Source organism: Heloderma suspectum, chromosome 1, assembly GCF_057233095.1.
Source record: "Heloderma suspectum isolate Gila_16-S chromosome 1, 16-S_ref, whole genome shotgun sequence".
Lineage (NCBI taxonomy): Eukaryota > Metazoa > Chordata > Lepidosauria > Squamata > Helodermatidae > Heloderma > Heloderma suspectum.
In genome coordinates, this window is record NC_139458.1 from 151039997 (window position 1) to 151058548 (window position 18552).

At 43.0% G+C, this 18552-nt stretch overlaps 1 protein-coding gene across 5 annotated transcripts in view; it reads left to right on the forward strand.

Moving 5' to 3' along the window:
* The window catches only part of EPB41L5 (erythrocyte membrane protein band 4.1 like 5), a 106224-nt gene that overhangs the window by 55840 nt on the left and 31832 nt on the right, over nt 1-18552 (forward strand). For 3 of the 5 annotated variants that reach the window (XM_084807005.1, XM_084806995.1, XM_084807013.1), the window contains exons 12-16: nt 769-938; nt 3200-3306; nt 4277-4304; nt 6393-6435; nt 6876-6991. In XM_084807005.1, coding sequence (XP_084663131.1) covers nt 769-938; nt 3200-3306; nt 4277-4304; nt 6393-6435; nt 6876-6991 — 464 coding nt within the window. Of the gene's footprint in view, nt 1-768; nt 939-3199; nt 3307-4276; nt 4305-6392; nt 6436-6875; nt 6992-16534; nt 17222-18552 lie in introns of those variants that run through there. The other 2 variants (XM_084807030.1, XM_084807022.1) reach the window with 1 other exon arrangement.

Sequence of the window (18552 nt, forward strand, 5' to 3'; positions counted from 1 at the left end):
ACATTAGCCATTAGGTTGTGTTCGACTCTTCTTATTGGTGCCAGGTTAATTTAGGGTTGTTACAAAGCACAATTTTTCCTCTCCCTCTCTCTCCCTCCCCCCTGACCTCCCAGCCTCCCATCCATATTCATGTTGTATATAACTTTTTCATTTGTATTAACTGTAAACACATCAACTCCCCATGCTTGGCTGTGTGTGTGTGATAGGTACAGTGGCAGAGTAACTTTGAGATACTTAACTGCATCCTCATTGTCAAAGATAGCAAGTTCAAGTCTTGTTCTTTCTCTTGCAGCTTGAGTTCCCTTAACCTTATATTGGGTAGGCTGAATGTAGTCAAAGACTGCAAGTATTATAGCACTCCTGTGTGAAGAAAATAAGTTGTTCAGTATTCCAGTAACTACTGTATAGCAACCTTTATAATTGCTGTGCTCTCTGTGCATTCTAATCATAACAAGATGAACAGGCCATCTGCTGTTTATATTTTATCTTTCCAGTTTATTCTGTGTCAAGGAAATAGGAAGAACTTGTTCCACCAGTGTTATAAAATACTGAAGAGAACATTATTCTTAGAATTGTAAACAATCTCTTCAGGGGGTTTATAACATTATTGGTAGAACTTCTCTTTCTAGTTGCTCTTAGCACACTCAAAGGAGAATCTTTTTCATCTGTGACTGCCTGTAATTCTTGTCCGCAGCTATAATGTTGTGAAGTCAGTATTTGAATCCCTTTTATTCCACAACACCCCTATGGTGTTCATCTCTCTTTAAGGGTAAAGAACAGGAGCACACTTTCGTTTTTAGGCTGGATCACCCAAAGGCCTGCAAACACTTGTGGAAGTGTGCAGTTGAGCATCATGCCTTCTTTCGCCTCCGTGGACCCGTCCAAAAAGGTTCGAGTCGATCAGGTTTCATTCGTCTGGGGTCACGGTTCAGATACAGGTCAGCAGTCTCTTCTATTCAATATCTTCTTTCCTGCCTGTTTCTCAGATAATGCACAGGAAGAAACCTGGTATCTAGTTCATTTGTAGTGGCCAGATCCTTAATGGCATAAAGAAAAAGCATTTAAAATAGCTGTAGGCATTGGAAATTCTACAACTTCTTAAGTTTTTGGCCTTTCTGTTGTTGTGTCCAGCCAAAAACTTTAGGCAGTGTTCTGTCACATCTGCAACCTTGACAAGAACAATTTTTTTTTTCGATTTCATAGTTATAGAGAAAAGCCTTAAGCCTATCTGTTATAGACTAATATTTATAATTAGTGAATTCCTTTGTTTCATTAGTGATTTTGATTTATTATTAGGTATCCTCTTCTTATTGTTGCCTTATTTTGAAATAAATTAAAATTTCACGAGAAAAAAGAAAATGGAAGCCATAACAGTTTTTGTGTACTTATGGGCTGCTGGTGATAGAACTTCTGTCACTTGGCACATATGTATGCCCTTGCCTACTCTCATTTCTCCTACATTTAGGCTTAAATTTTAGGACTTTAAAGGTCAAGACCAGCATTTTGAATTGAGCCTGGAAAGAAATTGGGAGCCTATGGAGCTTAATATAATATTGGTTTGTTACCATCTGAAGATCAGGCTCCTGTCAGCAATCCAGCTACTGCATTTTGAACCAATTAAATTTCCAAATGCTTTTCAAAGGAAGTACAACGTGGAGCAAATTCAGTAATCTAATCTGGGTATAAGGACTGTATGAATAACCATGGCTATTTGCCCTCTCCAAGAGACAGTGTGGATGGCGCCCCAGCTGAAAATATGTGTAAAAGCCTTCTAGCCACCTCGACCACCTAGCCTTCCAGATGTAATGCTGGGTCAAAGAGCACATACAACTGCAAACCTGCTCTTTACAAGTGAAGTCTTAATTCCAGCCAGAACTGGTGGCTGCTTTGCTACCCCTTCCTGGTTTGATTCCTTCTCCAACCAACAGCACATCCATCTGGTCTGGATTAATTAATTAATTAATTTCATTTCTATAATTAATTAATTAATTAATTTCATTTCTATACTGCCCAATAGCCGAAGCTCTCTTGGCGGTTCACAAAAATTAAAACCAAACAGCACACAATAAAACAATTTAAAATATACAGAACATTAAAACCACAATAAAACCTAGCAGCAGTGCAGGAGTTTAAAATACAGATTTAAAATAGCAAAGCTAAAAGTTTAGAAGGCTAAAATGCTAAAATGCCTGGGAAAATAAAAAGGTCTTCACCTGGCGCCGAAAGGAATACAATGTAGGTGCCAGATTACGTTTTTCTTGCCCATATCCAATCCTGTCCTGATCTCAAACACTTGTATATCCTGTCCTGTCCTGATCTCAAACACTTGTATATCCTTGAGTTTCCCTCTGCCTGTTCTTTGCATTGGCACTTGCACAAGTGTGCATATCATTTAAAAATGTGAATTACAGGAGTGGCACAAGTTACGCAAAGCTAAGAATGTGCAAATGTTCTTAATTCTTTGTAAAACCTGGAACTGTCTTTATCGTCGGATATGTGCTAAATATGCGCTGATAACTGTCAACTAAGTGTACGTCTGGATTGTAGTCTCCTGTTCATGTTTCTTATGCCACCCTTCTCTGCAATTGTGTTCTTCGGTGTTACATTATAAGCTCATCTAGCAAGGATCCTATGTGCTTCATATTTGGGGGGGGGGGTAGTATTAAGCACATGACTGACCAATAAAAGAACTGAGGGCTGGATCTAGATTTGGCAACCGAGTTGGTGGGAGCAGACTTTTCTGCCCCTGCTGCCCACAGCAGCCCCTCCAGTCCCCAGAAAATGCTACATAGAGGGTTGGGGGGCCCTGATGAATGGAGTAAGCTGTGGTGCGAGGGAATGGAAGGATCCCTGAAAACTGGGCAGAGGCACCTTCCATGAGTGGAGCTCTGCTCACAGAAGGTCCTGCCACCCAATTCTCTCTCTCACGCGCGTGCGTACACACACACACACACACACACACACCACAGCCTACTCCATTCATTAAGGTCTCTCAATCCTCTGCATAGCACTGGGGCAGGGGCTGATGAGGTTGCTATGGGGAGGAGGGGACAGAGAAGTCTGATTCCACCAGCCCAGTTGCACACGGTTAAATCTGGATCCACCCTAACATTTAGAAGAGCTAAGATAATGGTTTGTCAGTTATAGCAACATTAATGTTTTCTCTTGTTCTTACATTGTGTACCACACTTCAATCTAGTGGGAAAACAGAGTACCAGACAACAAAGACTAACAAAGCCAGAAGATCAGCATCCTTTGAAAGAAGACCCAGCAAACGCTATTCAAGGAGGACACTACAAATGAGAGGTAACCTGCCTCATGTGCAGACACTGTTACTGCACTTGATTCAAACTGTTTATTTGGCTCACATTTGACTAGCCTTTGGCTAGCCTAATAGAACTTAATTTTTTGATCCCCATGCCATACCTTAAACTGATTTTGAAACTAAAGGATGCTTCTGAAACAATTTACTGTGTGGCATGTGGGAAGATCTGATGTTTGAGGAAAAAAATCTACTCTCTTTTGAGTCATGGAACTAGTGTCATAGTTTGTAGGATCCTGGCCAGTGCTGCTAACTTCAGTGCTGCTAAATTAACAGGATGGTTAATGGGAAGATTGCATTGACCCTTTTCTCCCCATCTCCCCAGACTTATCCATTGGCTGGGTTCATCCAAGACGCTAACCCGGACTCAGTGGTTGAGTGTGGGTTGTTGTTGAACTGTTGGTTAGGACATTTTCCACAGGGTGGCTCATTTGAGAAAAATAAGCCACGCTGCATGGTTAACAAGCCACCCTGCGGAAAATGCCCTGGGTTCAGACAACACAGTACAACAAAGTACAACAAACAACGCACAGTTCAAAACAATGCACACTCAACCACTGAGTGTGGGTTAGTGTGTTGTGTGAACCCAGCCATTGTATTCAGTGGCAGTGAGCATGAAATTTGGTAGGTTATATGATATGTCATCCTACAAACTGTTTATCTCCACTTTTCTCCCACATTCCAGTTTTTTACAGCTGTGTCCATAACATTTTCCTGAGGTTGACCTTAAAAAATTAATGCAAGCTTTTTTATTCTGTGACCTGGTTCACATGTAACAGTGGTAATCAGTTGTTAAGTTAACTGTGAAGTTGTATGTGCAAAATGGTGGTGGTATGCACTGAGGCAAATCATGGGTTAATTAATTAACCCATGATTTGCCGTGGTTGTGTGGAAATGGCCTCTGTGTAACTGAAGTATTGGACAAGTGCTAATTTTTGTGGTGTTTTATTACAGCAAACACTACTAAACCTGAAGAAACTAGGTAAGAGGATTACCTTGCATTTTACCTCTACAAATAGCCGGTCAAAAATTAAAATTTTGATATTCATAGAATAGTCATAGAATAGTAGGTTTGGAAGGGGCCTACAAGACCACCGAATCCAAACCCATATTGAGCAAATGAACCCTATCAGAGTTGCTTACTCATGTGGGGAAGATTCACTGTCAGTAAAAAGTACACTGGTATAGCCAAGGTAACATGGGGTAGTATCCAATTGGGGCCTTGCACACATGGCCATCCCCGCCAGGCCCTGGTCCATGCATGTCCACGTGTCCCAGTCCACGTGCGATGTAGCGCTTGTTTCTGGGAGGGGTGTGACCTGCCGATGGGACAGGGCACTCACGGACTCGGGCTGGGTGCACACACAAAGCCTCAGAGTTCCCTTATGACCTTGGATCCCGTATGCAACTCTTTAAGGATCTCTTGCCTCCTTCAGAGTCCCACCTTCCTTCTTTTACCTTCCCCTTTCCAGTAACGTTGGGTTTAGGCTGTAGACATGGGGTGACTGATGCTCTAGACACAGGGTTTAACCACAGCAGTTTACTGGTAAATTTAAAGCTAGCAAATCACAACTAAAGATATTTACACAATAGAGCTGAGTGATACAAAAGGCGTTAAAAGAAAATAAAATGTACAGAATGCAAGTTCCTTTACCCTAGCTGTCCTTAGACTTTTCTAGGCTGCTTCTTCCTGCTCACTCTTCAGACTCTGCTCTCACTTCAGGTTCTGGCTGTCTCTCTGCTTTTACTGGCTCTCTCGATCTCTTTATATACCCTACTTCCTCAAAATAGAAAGGAGTGCTTCAAACCTGAAGAAATGAAACTTACACAGAATTGAAACAGAAACTTAACTGGAGAAATGAAGCTACCCCTCTCAGGATTACCCCCTCCCAACAGGAAACTCCAGGCCTCTAAGCCTGACCCTTTTTCCCATTTCCTCTGTAGGCCTCAAACCTTCACAGGATACTGCCCTAGGGTGTCTTTCTAGGTGTCTTTCTTTCTTTTTTTTAGGGTGTCTGTCTTATTCAGACCATTCTGCAGTGAATGTTGGCGCACGTTTCCTAGCAGACACAAATCTAGATTCTGACATAATAAATTTATAATTAGTTTCAATCAAAGACTTTCAGAATTATCTGTAGTGATCTGTGAGCAATCAGATTTGCAGAAGTGGATTTTTCTTTTACCCAGCTTCTTACCATTGCAAGCAACTTCTCTTCACAGTTTATTTTCCTAACATTTTACAGTACTTCTGCTCCTTTTCATAGTTAATGAAGAGGCATGTAGTCTGTTGAGAGCCTACCACTTCCTTTCACTGGTTGTTTAGGGTATTTTTTTGGCATGTTCACCTTAGAGCCAATCACTTGTATGTTTGACTGTGCATGCTAATTAACATTGCTAATTAAAAGTGATCTTGAAATATGCATGCTGTTTCACTGAAAATCAGTAGATCAGCAGTAAATAATGTGCTACTCCTGAAAGAATTGTTATTTAATACCTGTTCGTTGATGGTGAAGGGTTTGGCTCCTAAATCTCATAAAAGAACAGATCAGTGCGAGTCAGTTTCAGGTGGTATCCAAAACCCTTCTAAGCATACCTTGATGAAATTGGATGTGTACAAGGCTAAGGCAAGTTTATGTGGTCTAGGTTACAGGCAAAAGGGCTCAGAAATATTTCACTTTACCGTGGTTGCAATTTTGGCTTCAATTTAGAATAGCATGCCCCATTCCCCCTTCTGCAGTTCTGCTCTGAATTGCATCATAAGAACTGCTGTGTAGTAGCTGTACAGTTTTAATCATATTTGCCTACTGGAACTCTTCAGGCAAAACCCGAATGTGTTGAGTATATGCTGTTTGTATGATAACAGTTAACCTGAGGGTTGCTTTTTGGAGTCAAATGATGGATTCAAATCTAAATAAAGAATGCTTTAGCCTCCACATTTTGAAATTCTAAAAAAAAAAGAAAAGATGTTCTTCTTGCTGGTCTAGTTGAAGTTGAGAGACCAGATAAGTTTTAAAACTTAGCAGTTCAATCTCTGGGAAATTAACTTCAAACTGTTGCATTTCTCTTTCAGCCTTACAAATAATGCCTTCAGCCAAAATAATGGATCACAGCAAGTAAGTCTAGTCTGCTTATTTACACTTACAATGGCCTTGCCTCAGAATTTAAGTTACACGTTCCATATCTTATAGTTCTAAGTGGCAAGTGGGATCATTTGCTCAACTTGCCCTTGTGGATTTAAGTCAAAATGAAAATGTGCAAGCTCAGGGTTTCCTAAATGGAGAGATGCTTCACTAGACCCTAAAGGCCTAGTGCTGCTGGCACTACTGCTGGCAGCTTTGCTGCTCCTAGATGAGATGCTGTAGAACACATGAGCTGTCCAAGGAGTGTCAGGTAGCTTTTGTTCTGAGATATGGTACTCGCTGTTGTAAGTCAGCCATGTGAGAGAAGCGAGCTGCCTTGATTTCTCTAGCGTGAGAAGATAGTGAAGTTTTTCTTATCATGCAATAATGTGTGTTGGCTAAAACATTTTTGCCTTTTTATATTGTCTTTCAAGAACTGGAGTACAAGGACAGCCCTGCCCTCTGTAACCACAATTTCTTCTGGCCCAGTCTTGGTCGAAATAGAAAGCCTTCCAAGGAGTCCTGAAACTAGCCAGCAAGACAAGAAATGGTGCGTTACTGTGGTCTCGCTTTACTGTACTTTGGAAAAGAGGAATTATTACTAGTCACTTCAGATATCTTTTCCACAATTGATCTTAGACACACTTGTTCATATTTATGTCTTCTTGGGCGTGGAGGGAAGAACAATTTCTTTTGGTTATTTTTAGCAGACTAATGCTTTGTTATGAACCTAGACTGAGTACTTTGTCAGATCAATAGTGCAGTCTCAGTGTTGCTGTGTAGCCTTCCTAATGTTGATTTTCATTGTGTGCTCTTGCTGGGGAGTGAGTTGAAGGATTTCTCCATCCACACTCTTCAGCCAGGGTTATGCACATGAGACAGTGCTCAACACTGCGGCTCAGATGAGAAAAGCCATATTTGTCAATGTTTCAGGCTTTTCATCATAAAATAGTAAAAAAAACTGCCTGGTTTTTTCAACTGCATGGATTTCTGCAGTGATCAGGAGGAGTTTGCTTAGAGAAATGGAAATGGTTGCAGTAAGAGCTTGAGTTTTATTTAAATTAATACCTTTTCCTGGCAATCCAAGCTCTGGCTATCCATCAAGATAAAACCATATTACATAACTAACTCCCAGGGGCCCGTTCTGTCTCAAGAGTACTGACTTCTTTTTTTTTTTTTTTACTTCAAAGGGGCCATAATAATCTTAGAAAAGACCTCTTAATTCTCTCAGGCATTTTGAAGAACTGCAGCTATAGGATACAATAGAATTAAAGCTCTTACCTTAAGCTATTTCATCCTTTCAGTGAAAAACCCTTCTATGTGTGATCGGTATCTGATTTATTTTGCTTTTATGCCACATGCAGTGATATTGCAAGTATAGATAATGTGTGATGCTAATTGTTAAATCAAATGAATGTGTCTTATGCAAATCTAGCTAATTATATCTGTTGACTTCAAAATGCTCTGGACTTTGGCTTTATGTCTTGAAGCGGTTTCTCAGCTGCAATCAGAAACTTAATCAAAAAAGTGCTTTCTCTTTTCTTTTTGCCCTTAACTTATCTAGTGTCTGAAATTGGAGGTTTTTCTCTGAGAACCTTGGTTGATCAGTCAGTTTCTTCCTTCCCCATTGGTGGTGGTTGTAAGGTGGTGGTATTTATTTTTTAAATGCTTTTTATTCTTTTTTGCCTTATTGGTATGATGGCTTGTCTTGTCAAAGCTCAGTATAACTGCTGTGCACATGCTTGTTGGTAACATCTTCGCGTGTATTCTGTAGACTTCAGCTCCAAACAGCTCTGATCATGCTTTCGTAGCCCTATAACAAATTGTCAAGCAGTAGCCTCAAGTTGATGCTGCTTCCAAGGAAATAAATGTTGTGGTTAGACATCCACACAGCTATAATTGTGCTGTGAGTTGCAGAATCCGAAAAATGTTGGTTTGCTCCCCTTTTTCTCCCAAGACTATCACTTTCTACCCTGTACAATTTTAAATAAGAGTACGTGGCCTTAAGGCTGTTCTACATGTAACGCTTCCCTACATGAATATAACTTGGGGGTTTAAAGTGTACTGTCACATATGACAAGTACAGCCATCTCTTTCAATGACCGCTACCCTGTTGAGAAGCCACTGCCAATCCTGGCTTCCCACCATGTGAACATGCTGCAAAATAGGCACATGTTGTCTGCACCCCGCCGACTTGCATCTCTGTAGAAAAGTGTTTTGGAAGCAGCCTTAACAAGCTGCAGAGGGTGTGTCAGATAATGCAGAGCACTCTCTTTCTCCCCATGGTTCCTCTTCCATCACATCAGCTTCCTAGCTTTTCCAGCCACGAGTTGCAACTATAACAGTTGTAACTATAATAGACCCGTGCATGTTACATAAAAAATTGACACAAACACGCACGCAACGTTTGCCAATTGGCCCTGGGCACATGGGTCTTTTTGAAGGCAAGGATGTGTCTTGTGTTCAGAACTTCTAACATAGGTTTAGCTGCAGCAGGAGGCTAGTGTGTGTGAAGCAGGGTGTATTTGAAGTGATCCTGCATTGCCTTGATAGGGAGAAATGCATAACAGCGTAAAATATTTTTTAATTCTGCATAGCAGGGGTAGGCAGCCTGGTACTTCCAGATATTTGGACTATAAATCCCATAAGCCCTAGGCAGTGTGGCCAGTGGTCAGGGATTGTGGGAGTTGTAGTCCAAAACATCAGGAGTGCACCAGGTTGCCTACTCCTGCTGTACAGTACATGTGTGCATTTTAACTGTGCCTCCTGACATTCTCCTTGGGTGCGGGGAGGGGAAGCAATAAAGAATTGTTTGGAGCCGTATGGTCAGTCAAGTGTGCTGCGTTTAGTGTGAAGTCTGGAATGAGATTAAGCTTGGATGCACTGATGGAATGTGTGTCTGCTTGGAGGAGAGCAACTTGAATGTCTCGGTGCTGCCTGTGGGGCTTTCCTGCATCAATCTCTTACCCTTTTTGATTGGTTTGTTCCCATGGCTTGGCTTTGGTCTTGCTGCTGTCACTCTTTTATCAGCCTTCTTTAGAGAACTCTAACTTGAGTACAAAATTGTAAGAACGCTAGGTCGCTAAGTGTTTTAACTGGGTAAAGGATCAGTACATATTTGGGGATTGGTTCTTTGCATGTATGGAAACACGAAGTTGCATTTGATTATTACTTTAGGCTTCAAATGTTTCTGTCCGCTTTGAGCTATAGCGTCGCCAGTGCCATTCAAACGGATGTGCCATGCAGCGCTCTTTGAAGAGTTCTCTTTGAGTTTTCAATGCATACGCTTTTTACTGTGGAAAATCAGTTTTCTGCCATTCCTATCCTATCCATTTGGTGTTAACTGCAAAGTTAGGTTTGCTTTTAGTGTTACCAATTTTTCCAAGTTTCATTCGTGTTCACAAGACAGTGTTGAAACCTGCATTCAGGATTCAAAAGAGGAATAGACATCCTGTGTCTTCTAGAGTCCACATCTAAGCATAAGCACATTCTGCTGCTAACTTGCTAATGGAGCAAACCAGGTATGAGCCATGTGGATTGAGGGAATTGGCTGAAGATGGTTTTAGCATGCAGGTTGGTAGCTGAACAGAAAGCAAAGGTGCTACTGTCTACGGGTGGAAAGGTTCCACACAACGGGAGCAAACCCTGGCACTAGCTACAGTATGACACACCTTTTTATTCCTAAATATTATAGGTCCAGGATCATGGTTGTCTTGGGACCAAGGGCAATATTCAAAGGGGTGTCTGGCAACAATTCTGGCAACGCTGTTTATTTGCATTCCATTCAAGTGGGCGACATTGGAAGGCTTTAATGGCAGGTTGACTATTTTTTTTCCACTACAAAGCATGATGGATGTTTTATTAGCAACCATTATCAACAATTTTCATAAAATAAACTTTCCATTTGTAATGTTTGAATTTATACTGCAAAGAACCAAATCCTTGACGTAGATAAAATGGGTGATCTTGATTAAAATAGTTTCTACAGAAGGCTGCTTTTAAACACTGACACATTGGCCTGGGTATCTTGCATGCGTTTTGGGCTTTGTGACTTCAATGTGCATATTCTAGTTAAGATGCTGCCTGCGTGTACATTGTGGTGCAATTTAGAACTTATGGGTTCAACTTTAGTGGAACATGAGTATAGACAGAAGACTCATACCACCTTTTTAAATGGAAAACCTGATTGTTAGCATTCCCACAAACATTTTTTTCCAATGTTTTAAGATGCTACAACTGGGGCTGGCTTTTCCCCAGCTCTTCCTAGTGGGCAATCATGGTACTATAACTAGCACTACAGACTTTCTACGAACTTGGGGCACTGCTGTATTGTTTTCCATTGAGTCGGACTGAATATAGCTAAATATTCATTATGCACATGGGTATACATGCCTGCCTACCCCTAATCAAAGACTGTTACTCAAAAAAAATTATTTGAGAAATTTCCCCTGAGATATATATGGCAACAGTAGCACTAAATGTGTCTGTGGTTGTGGTATGGTACTACTGAAAATAGAACTGTGCCTGAGAGTAATGGAAAACCCACGGCACTGGTTGTGCCAAGAGTTGCCATCGAAGTAGTCACAAGAACTGTGATTGAATTTTGGGCTGGTTCACATAATCAAAATAAGCCTCCATACCTTATTTAGATCATGGTGCATGCCGGGTAGAATTATCATAACCTCTTCCCAGGCACGGCTTGTCATGTTTTCCGGGTTTGGGTGACATGATGCGCCGTCTCCAGGCACTATTAAGGAAATGGTGCCCCACACATGCCAACGTGCTTATTTATAAGCAAAAAACGCTTGTTTCAATTGTGCAAACCAAGCCAATGTCCAAGATCTAAAGGGTCACCCACATTTTGCTGCATGCTGGGTTTTTTCAATCTCCCTAAACAGAGGAAGGCCGGGTTCACACATCACTTTAAGCCATGGTGGCTTACAAGCTATGCCCAGTAGCTTATTTTTTCCAATAGCCTCCTGTGCCCTGAAAGATGATGGGAAAAATAAGCTACTGTGCTGCCAAATCCCCTTTCCCAGCTCCGATCACAACTCTGATATGGGCCAGATCCCTCTTTTAAATGTTTCTGCTCCCGTTTCTGCACAAAAACAAACGCGGGAGCCTTGCCTGCACTTCTCTGTAATTGTTCCCATGTCTGCATATCGGGCTTCTTCTGTTTCCCAGTCCTGTGCTGGTGGACACTAGCTTGCCCCCTTGCATGTTGCTCAGACATGCAGGGATGCAGGCGGGGAGAGCAGGTATCCAGTCCCTGTTGTGATCACTGTCTCCCCGTCGGTTTTGACAGCTGTCAAAAAAAACAGCTCTCAAAAGCAAGCTGGAGACAGCCATCGCTACGGGGAGCTGGGAAAACACCCCATTTCTTCTGTGGAAGTGAGAGGGCCAGGTATGGCAAGGGGTGGGGAGGGCTTCCCGCACCCCTTCCCATCCCTCCCCATGCCTGGTGCCCTTGCTTCCTCAAACGAAATGGGGCGCAACATGTTTTTTAATGTCTTCGTTCCATTCTTTCACAAGAACAGACATTAACAAAATATATGGAAGGGGGGGAGTGCATCCCCCAGTTGGGGTGCCCTTGGGGTGTCCCCCCACCCCTCACAGGGGAGTGAGTGTTTTGGAGCAGGGTGGAGGAAAGCAGAGGGGCTCTTCACCACCCTGCTCTGAAATAACCACTTACCAGCCAGTTCACAATTCATCCCGGGGTAGGGGGACACCCCAAGGGCCCCTTCCACTGGACACTCACTCCTGCCCCAGTCCCCCCCCCCAAGCCTATTCCCACTGCTCAGGGGATATGTTTTCACTCACAGCTTGAGTTTTAAATTGGGGTGGGGGGAGGTGATGCCCAAGGGGGGCACCTTGGGGTGTCCCCACAGTCTGTCACGAAGGGGGATCCTGCTGGGAAGTGGGTGTTTAGGAACAGGTGCTTGCCTTCCATCCCGTTCTTAAATACCCCACTTACCAGTGGGATCCCATTTCATGCTGGGGGGGCATCCCTCCCCCCTGCCCCACACCTGCTTCCTGCCAAACAAGGATTCAATCCAATTTAATCCAATGCAGATCATTCACCATTGGATTCAGTTGGATTTTAAAAGTGCCCCTCCCAGAAAATTGGATGAGGGGAAGGGAAACCCACCTTGCTGTGGGTCCTTGGGGCAGCTGGCTGGTAAGTGGTTGTTTCAGAGCGGGGCGGTGAAGAGCCCCCCTATTTTCCTCCACCCGACTCTGAAACACCCACTTACCAGCATGAACCCCCTTCATGCCAGGGTGTGTGGACAGCCCCAAAGCCCCCCAACTCCCCCCACCCCCTCTTTTCACATATTTTTTAATGTCTTTCCATTCTTGTGCAGGAACGGGATGAAGACAAAAAAAAAAAATTGTGCCCCGACTCTTCTGAGAAAGCAAGGATTCCAGGCAAGGGGAGGGGGGTGCAGGCACCTCTCTCCCCCCGCCCCAAGCCTGGCACTCTCTCTTCCACAGAAGAAACGGGGTGCTTTCCCAGCTCCCTGTAGCGATGGCTGCCTCTGGCTTGCTTTTGAGAGCTGTCATTTTGACAGCTGTCAAAACCGATGTGGGGACTGCAATCTCAACAGGACTGGATACCAGCTTTCCCCACCTGCACTTCATGCTTGGGCAACATGAAGGGGGGCAAGCGGTTTGCATCCGTTTCTCGCTGCCGCGCACCAGTGCAGGACCAGGAAACAAAGGAAAAAAGTAACCATTTTCCCTATGTGCATAAAGGAGAAGCCCCCTTGCGGACCTCGGAAAAATTAGGGGCACCATGAGAGGGAAAAGCAGTCATAGAATCATAGAATAGTAGGGTTGGAAGGGGCCTACAAGGCCATCGAGTCCAACCCCCTGCTCAATGCAGGAATCCAAGTCAGAGCATCCCTGACAAATGGCTGTCCAGCCTCGTCTTGAAGGCCTCCAGTGTGGGAGAGCCCACCACCTCCCCAGGTAATTGGTTCCATTGCCGTATTGCTCTGACACTCAGGAAGTTTTTCCTGATGTTCAGTCGGAATCTGGCTTCCTGTAACTTGAGCCCATTATTCCGTGTCCTGCACTCTGGGATGATCAAGAAGAGATCCTGGCCTTCTTCTCTGTGACAACCTTTCAAGTACTTGAAGAGCGCTATCATATCTCCCCTCAGTCTTCTCTTCTCAAGGCTAAACATGCCCAGTTCTTTCAGTCTCTCTTCATAGGGCTTTGTTTCCAGTCCCCTGATCATCTTTGTTGCCCTCCTTTGAACCCTCTCCAGCTTGTCTGCATCCTTCTTAAAGTGCGGTGCCCAGAACTGGACACAGTACTCCAGATGAGGCCTAACCAGTGCTGAGTAGAGGGGAACTAGTACTTCCCGGGATTTGGAAGCGATGCTTCTATGAATGCAGCCCAAAATAGCATTTGCCTTTTTTGCAGCCACATCACATTGTTGGCTCATATTCAGCTTGTGATCGACGACAATTCCAAGATCCTTCTCGCTCGTAGTGTGGTTGAGCCACGTATCCCCCATCTTGTAACTGTGCATTTGGTTTCTTTTTCCTAGGTGCAGAACTTGGCATTTGTCCCTATTAAATGCCATTCTGTTGTTTTCTGCCCAGCACTCCAGTCTATCCAGATCACTTTGAATTTTGTTTCTGTCTTCCAAAGTATTAGCTATCCCTCCCAATTTTGTGTCATCTGCAAATTTGATCAGCATTCCCTGCACCTCCTCCTCCAAGTCATTAATAAAAATATTGAAGAGCACTGGGCCCAGGACTGAGCCCTGCGGTACCCCACTCGTTACCTCTCCCCAGCTTGAGAAGGTCCCATTGATAAGCACTCTTTGAGTCCGATTCTGTAGCCAACTGTGGATCCACTGGATCGTTGTTTCATCTAGCCCACTTCGAGCTAGTTTGCTCATCAGGATATCATGGGGCACTTTGTCGAAAGCTTTGCTGAAGTCGAGGTATATGATGTCTACAGCATTCCCACGGTCTACAAGGGAGGTGACTTGATCAAAAAATGAGATCAGATTTGTCTGGCAGGACTTGTTTTTGACAAATCCATGTTGGCTTCGAGTAATCACGGCATTGTTGTCAAGGTGCTTCCAGATGGATTGCTTTATGATCTGCTCCAGAATTTTCCCAGGGATTGATGTCAGACTGACTGGTCTGTAGTTCCCAGGTTCCTCCTTTTTACCCTTTTTGAAGATAGGGACAACGTTAGCCCTCCTCCAGTCATCTGGCACTTCCCCGGTCCTCCATGATTTCTCAAAGAGAATAGACAGCGGTTCTGAGAGCTCTTCTGCCAGTTCCTTTATTACTCTAGGATGCAGTTCATCTGGCCCTGGAGATTTGAACTCATTCAAAGTAATGAGGTGTTCCTTGACCATATGCCTGTCGATCTCAAGCTGCAATCCTGCCCCTTCAGCCTGTACTTCACCTTTGCCAGGGGGGTCATAGACCCTCTTTTGGGAGAAGACTGAGCCAAAGTAGGAATTGAGCACCTCTGCCTTTTCTTTGTCCTCTGTTATCATTTTGCCATCCTTATTTAATAGCTGAACAACCATTTCTTTCCTCTGCCTTTTACTATGCACGTAGCTGAAGAAAGCCTTTTTGTTGTTTTTAGCATCCCTCGCTAACCTCACCTCGTTCTCCGCTTTAGCCTTCCTGACGCCATCCCTGCAATTCTGTGCTACCTGCCTGTACTCTTCCTTTGTTACTTGGCCTTCTTTCCACTTCCTATATGTGTCCTTTTTTGTTTTCAGGTCATCCCTAAGCTTTTTGTGAAGCCACATTGGCTTCTTCTGTTGTCTTCCACCTTTTCTTCTTGTTGGAATTGTTTGTGATTGTGCCTTGAGAATTTCCTTTTTTAAAAGTTCCCACCCATCTTGGACTCCTTTTCTCGCTAGCATTGCTTGCCATGGGACCTTACTGATCATTGTTCTGAGTTTATTAAAATCAGCTTTCCTAAAATCCAGGGTACGCGTTTGAGTACACTCGGCTTTTGCTTCCCTTAGAACCAAGAACTCAAGTACAACATGGTCGCTTTCCCCCAGAGTTCCTGTAACTGCTACTTTATCCACTAAGTCATCTCTGTTGGTTAGGATCAAGTCAAGGATAGCCGATCCTCTAGTTCCTTCCTCTACTTTCTGTAGGAGGAAGTTATCCGCCACACAAGTCAGGAATTTCCTGGAGGGGCCATGTTTTGCAGAATTTGTCTCCCAACAAATATCGGGGAAATTGAAGTCCCCCATTACTACTACATCATGCTTCCTTAAAACATTGGCTATTTGCTTTTCAAATGACATAGCTACTGTCATTTGACAGTCTAGTCAAAATATGCAGTCTCTGTGTGTGCGCAACTGATAGGACTCTGAAAATTAAACCTACACACAAATTCAGTAAAATTGATGATGCAAGTGCCTAAAATGGAACTTGGGCACAGTGAAATGACAGTAGCTATGTCAAGCAGGCAGGATCCAGACCAGTGAATTCTCAATAACATTTTTGCATGCAGTATTCTAAACCTTGTTCTTTACTGAATGCAGTCAGAGCCTTTATGGTGAGCTGCTTCATCTTTCTTCCTTGCCTTAGACTCAAAACTGTTTTTTTGCTAGTTCAGAGTAGTCCTTTGATAAGTCTGTTTGTCCTAAGCTTTTAACCATGTCATTTAAATCCTTTAATGCTGCTGTACCTAAGTGGTACTTTGCTCAAAGAAGGGCTATGCTTTTAGCTTAATCTGTTACCCACTGTTTATAGACAAGAGAAATAGCCATTAGCACCATGGTAAGCCGTGGGGGTGGAAAATGGTATACCATGGGGGTGAACAGTTTTTATTTCACTAGTTGTGGGGAGGAGGCACTGTATGAAAGAACAGAGTATTCAAATTAAATATTGCATAGATAATTCTGACCAGTGCAACCCGATAGTAGCAGTGAAGGATTTATTAATGTAGAGTCCATTTCATTGACTGTGCTTGCTATTGAACAAGTTCTTAGTTGTCTGCCTCTTCTTCAGCTGCCTCTTCCTTCTTCCATTCTCTCCCCTCATTCGTAACTAGATACTAACTGTGCCCCATCCCATTCCCCAAACCAATCCAGGCCCCATGATGCTGGTGACTGCTGTCAACGTGGTGGAAGTGCATGGAACGCGTGGTCCCCACCCTCGGCCCACTCAGTGGATAGATACTACAGTGACTTTGTCCGTGAACGCAATGTGAAGAATGCAGGAATGTACAAACGGGCTCTTGGTTCGGGGGCCCAAACCACTGTGACTGACCTGTAGGACTTTTGATCTTGAGGATTGTCCTCTGTGTCACTCCGGAATATTAATGCTTTAAAGGACATGGGAAGGGCATGATCTTTAAGGAATTAACTCGTGTGCTGAGGCACCTGAATATGAACAAACAGCTTATTGAGATTTCTCTTTAAACAGAGATCTATTACCACCAATGCTGTTATATTGAAAATAAAATATCTTTAAAAGTTTTTCTTAATGGGGGTTTAAATGGCTTTCTTAGTTGTAACAAAGCTGCACATTCAACCCATGTAAAGAATATTTTGTTCTCCAAGTGTTAAGACTGCGCACCAACATTGGTTCAATTGTTCATAACGTATGACTTTTTTATATATTTTTTTTAAAAAAACAGGAGAGATGGCCACTGGCAGGTGCATGCTGGTCCTTTTAGTTCTTCTGCACTTTTACTAATGTGCCTGATTGGAAATGAAATAGAATTATACTTTTTATATAAAAATAAAATACTTTCAAGGAGTATGAAGGAATGTCAAGTAAGTTGTCTGTAGGTATTTTTTTGAGATGTTTTGCTTGAATGCAAAAATTTATTCAACAGTTTTCACTAATATGGCATGAAAATTCGCTTTGTTCCTATTGGTCTAACCACTTCAGGTTATATGATGTCTTACTGTGTGACCAGTTCTCTTCTGCACAAATGTTGTAGTACAAGTTGCAGTGTCAAGAGCTGAGAACTGAGTCAGGCAATCTTCAACTTCCTTCGTTTACTGTATTCTTCTGAAGGAAAATGGCACCTTTATTAAAAAAAAAAACGCTAGGGGGCTTCCCTCCGGGGGAAGATCAGATCATGTCCCATATTACTGTTTTCTGCTTATACTAATAAGGGATCCATCTCCACTTCATAATGTTAAGTCATTTAGGCTGCAATCTTGTGGTTCCCAGGAGAGTATCTCAGGGGTCTTGGGATTCTTCAGATTCCCTCTCAGAGTGCAGAGAGAGAGGCCTTCCCTCAGAGAGGGAGATCTGCCCTCACAAGCCTCCTCCGTGAGGCTTAGTGAAGACAGATCCAGGTAACCACTGGATTTTATGTTTTTAAAAGTGGGAAATCAGACATCATCTGTTTCTTTGTCCCAGAATCCCTTGGTGTAATTTGAAATCTGCATTCAACGAAATCTGCCACCTCTTCCTCTATTACATCTTAAGCAGACTTTATGGCTTCAACACTAAGCCAGCTCCCCAACCATAGCCACTTTCTTAACTTCCAGTCTAATGAAGAGTTCTGGAAAATGCGGAAACTTGGTCACTATTTTGTGACATTTTTGATTGGTCCTATAAAGGCATTGCCCAGCTGTGGCTGTCAGATTTTTTCCAACACAGCTTTTTGTGAACGGACTATGGCAACTTGAAAGTAGAGCTGCATGGCTCCTCATCTCATTTACACGTGCCTACTCTGCCCCACTCCAGGATATTTGAAGAGGCATGACGCTGACAGTGGTATTTGCCCCCTTTTATAAACAGGAAAGGTATGCTCCCTGTAGCCATAAGAGAGCTGTGATGAGGCCTTTGCTGAAAATGCCAACACTTGCCCCTAATGATCGGAATGATACCATCTGGAATCAAATCTACCATATTTGAGCAAAGTGTTTAAGCTTGTTGTGGCAGTCCAACTGCAGGTATTCTTGGAAGCATCTGATGATTTGGATCCTATCTGTCCTGATTTAAAGACTGAAACCGCCTTGTCCTTCATGGTGATCTTTCTTGGAAGATGGAGAGAGGAACGCCATCCCGTTGATTCTCAGTCTCTGGCATTTCATATCAAATTAATTGCTTATTATGGTCACAGATCTATACAAGTTTTTATGCAAAA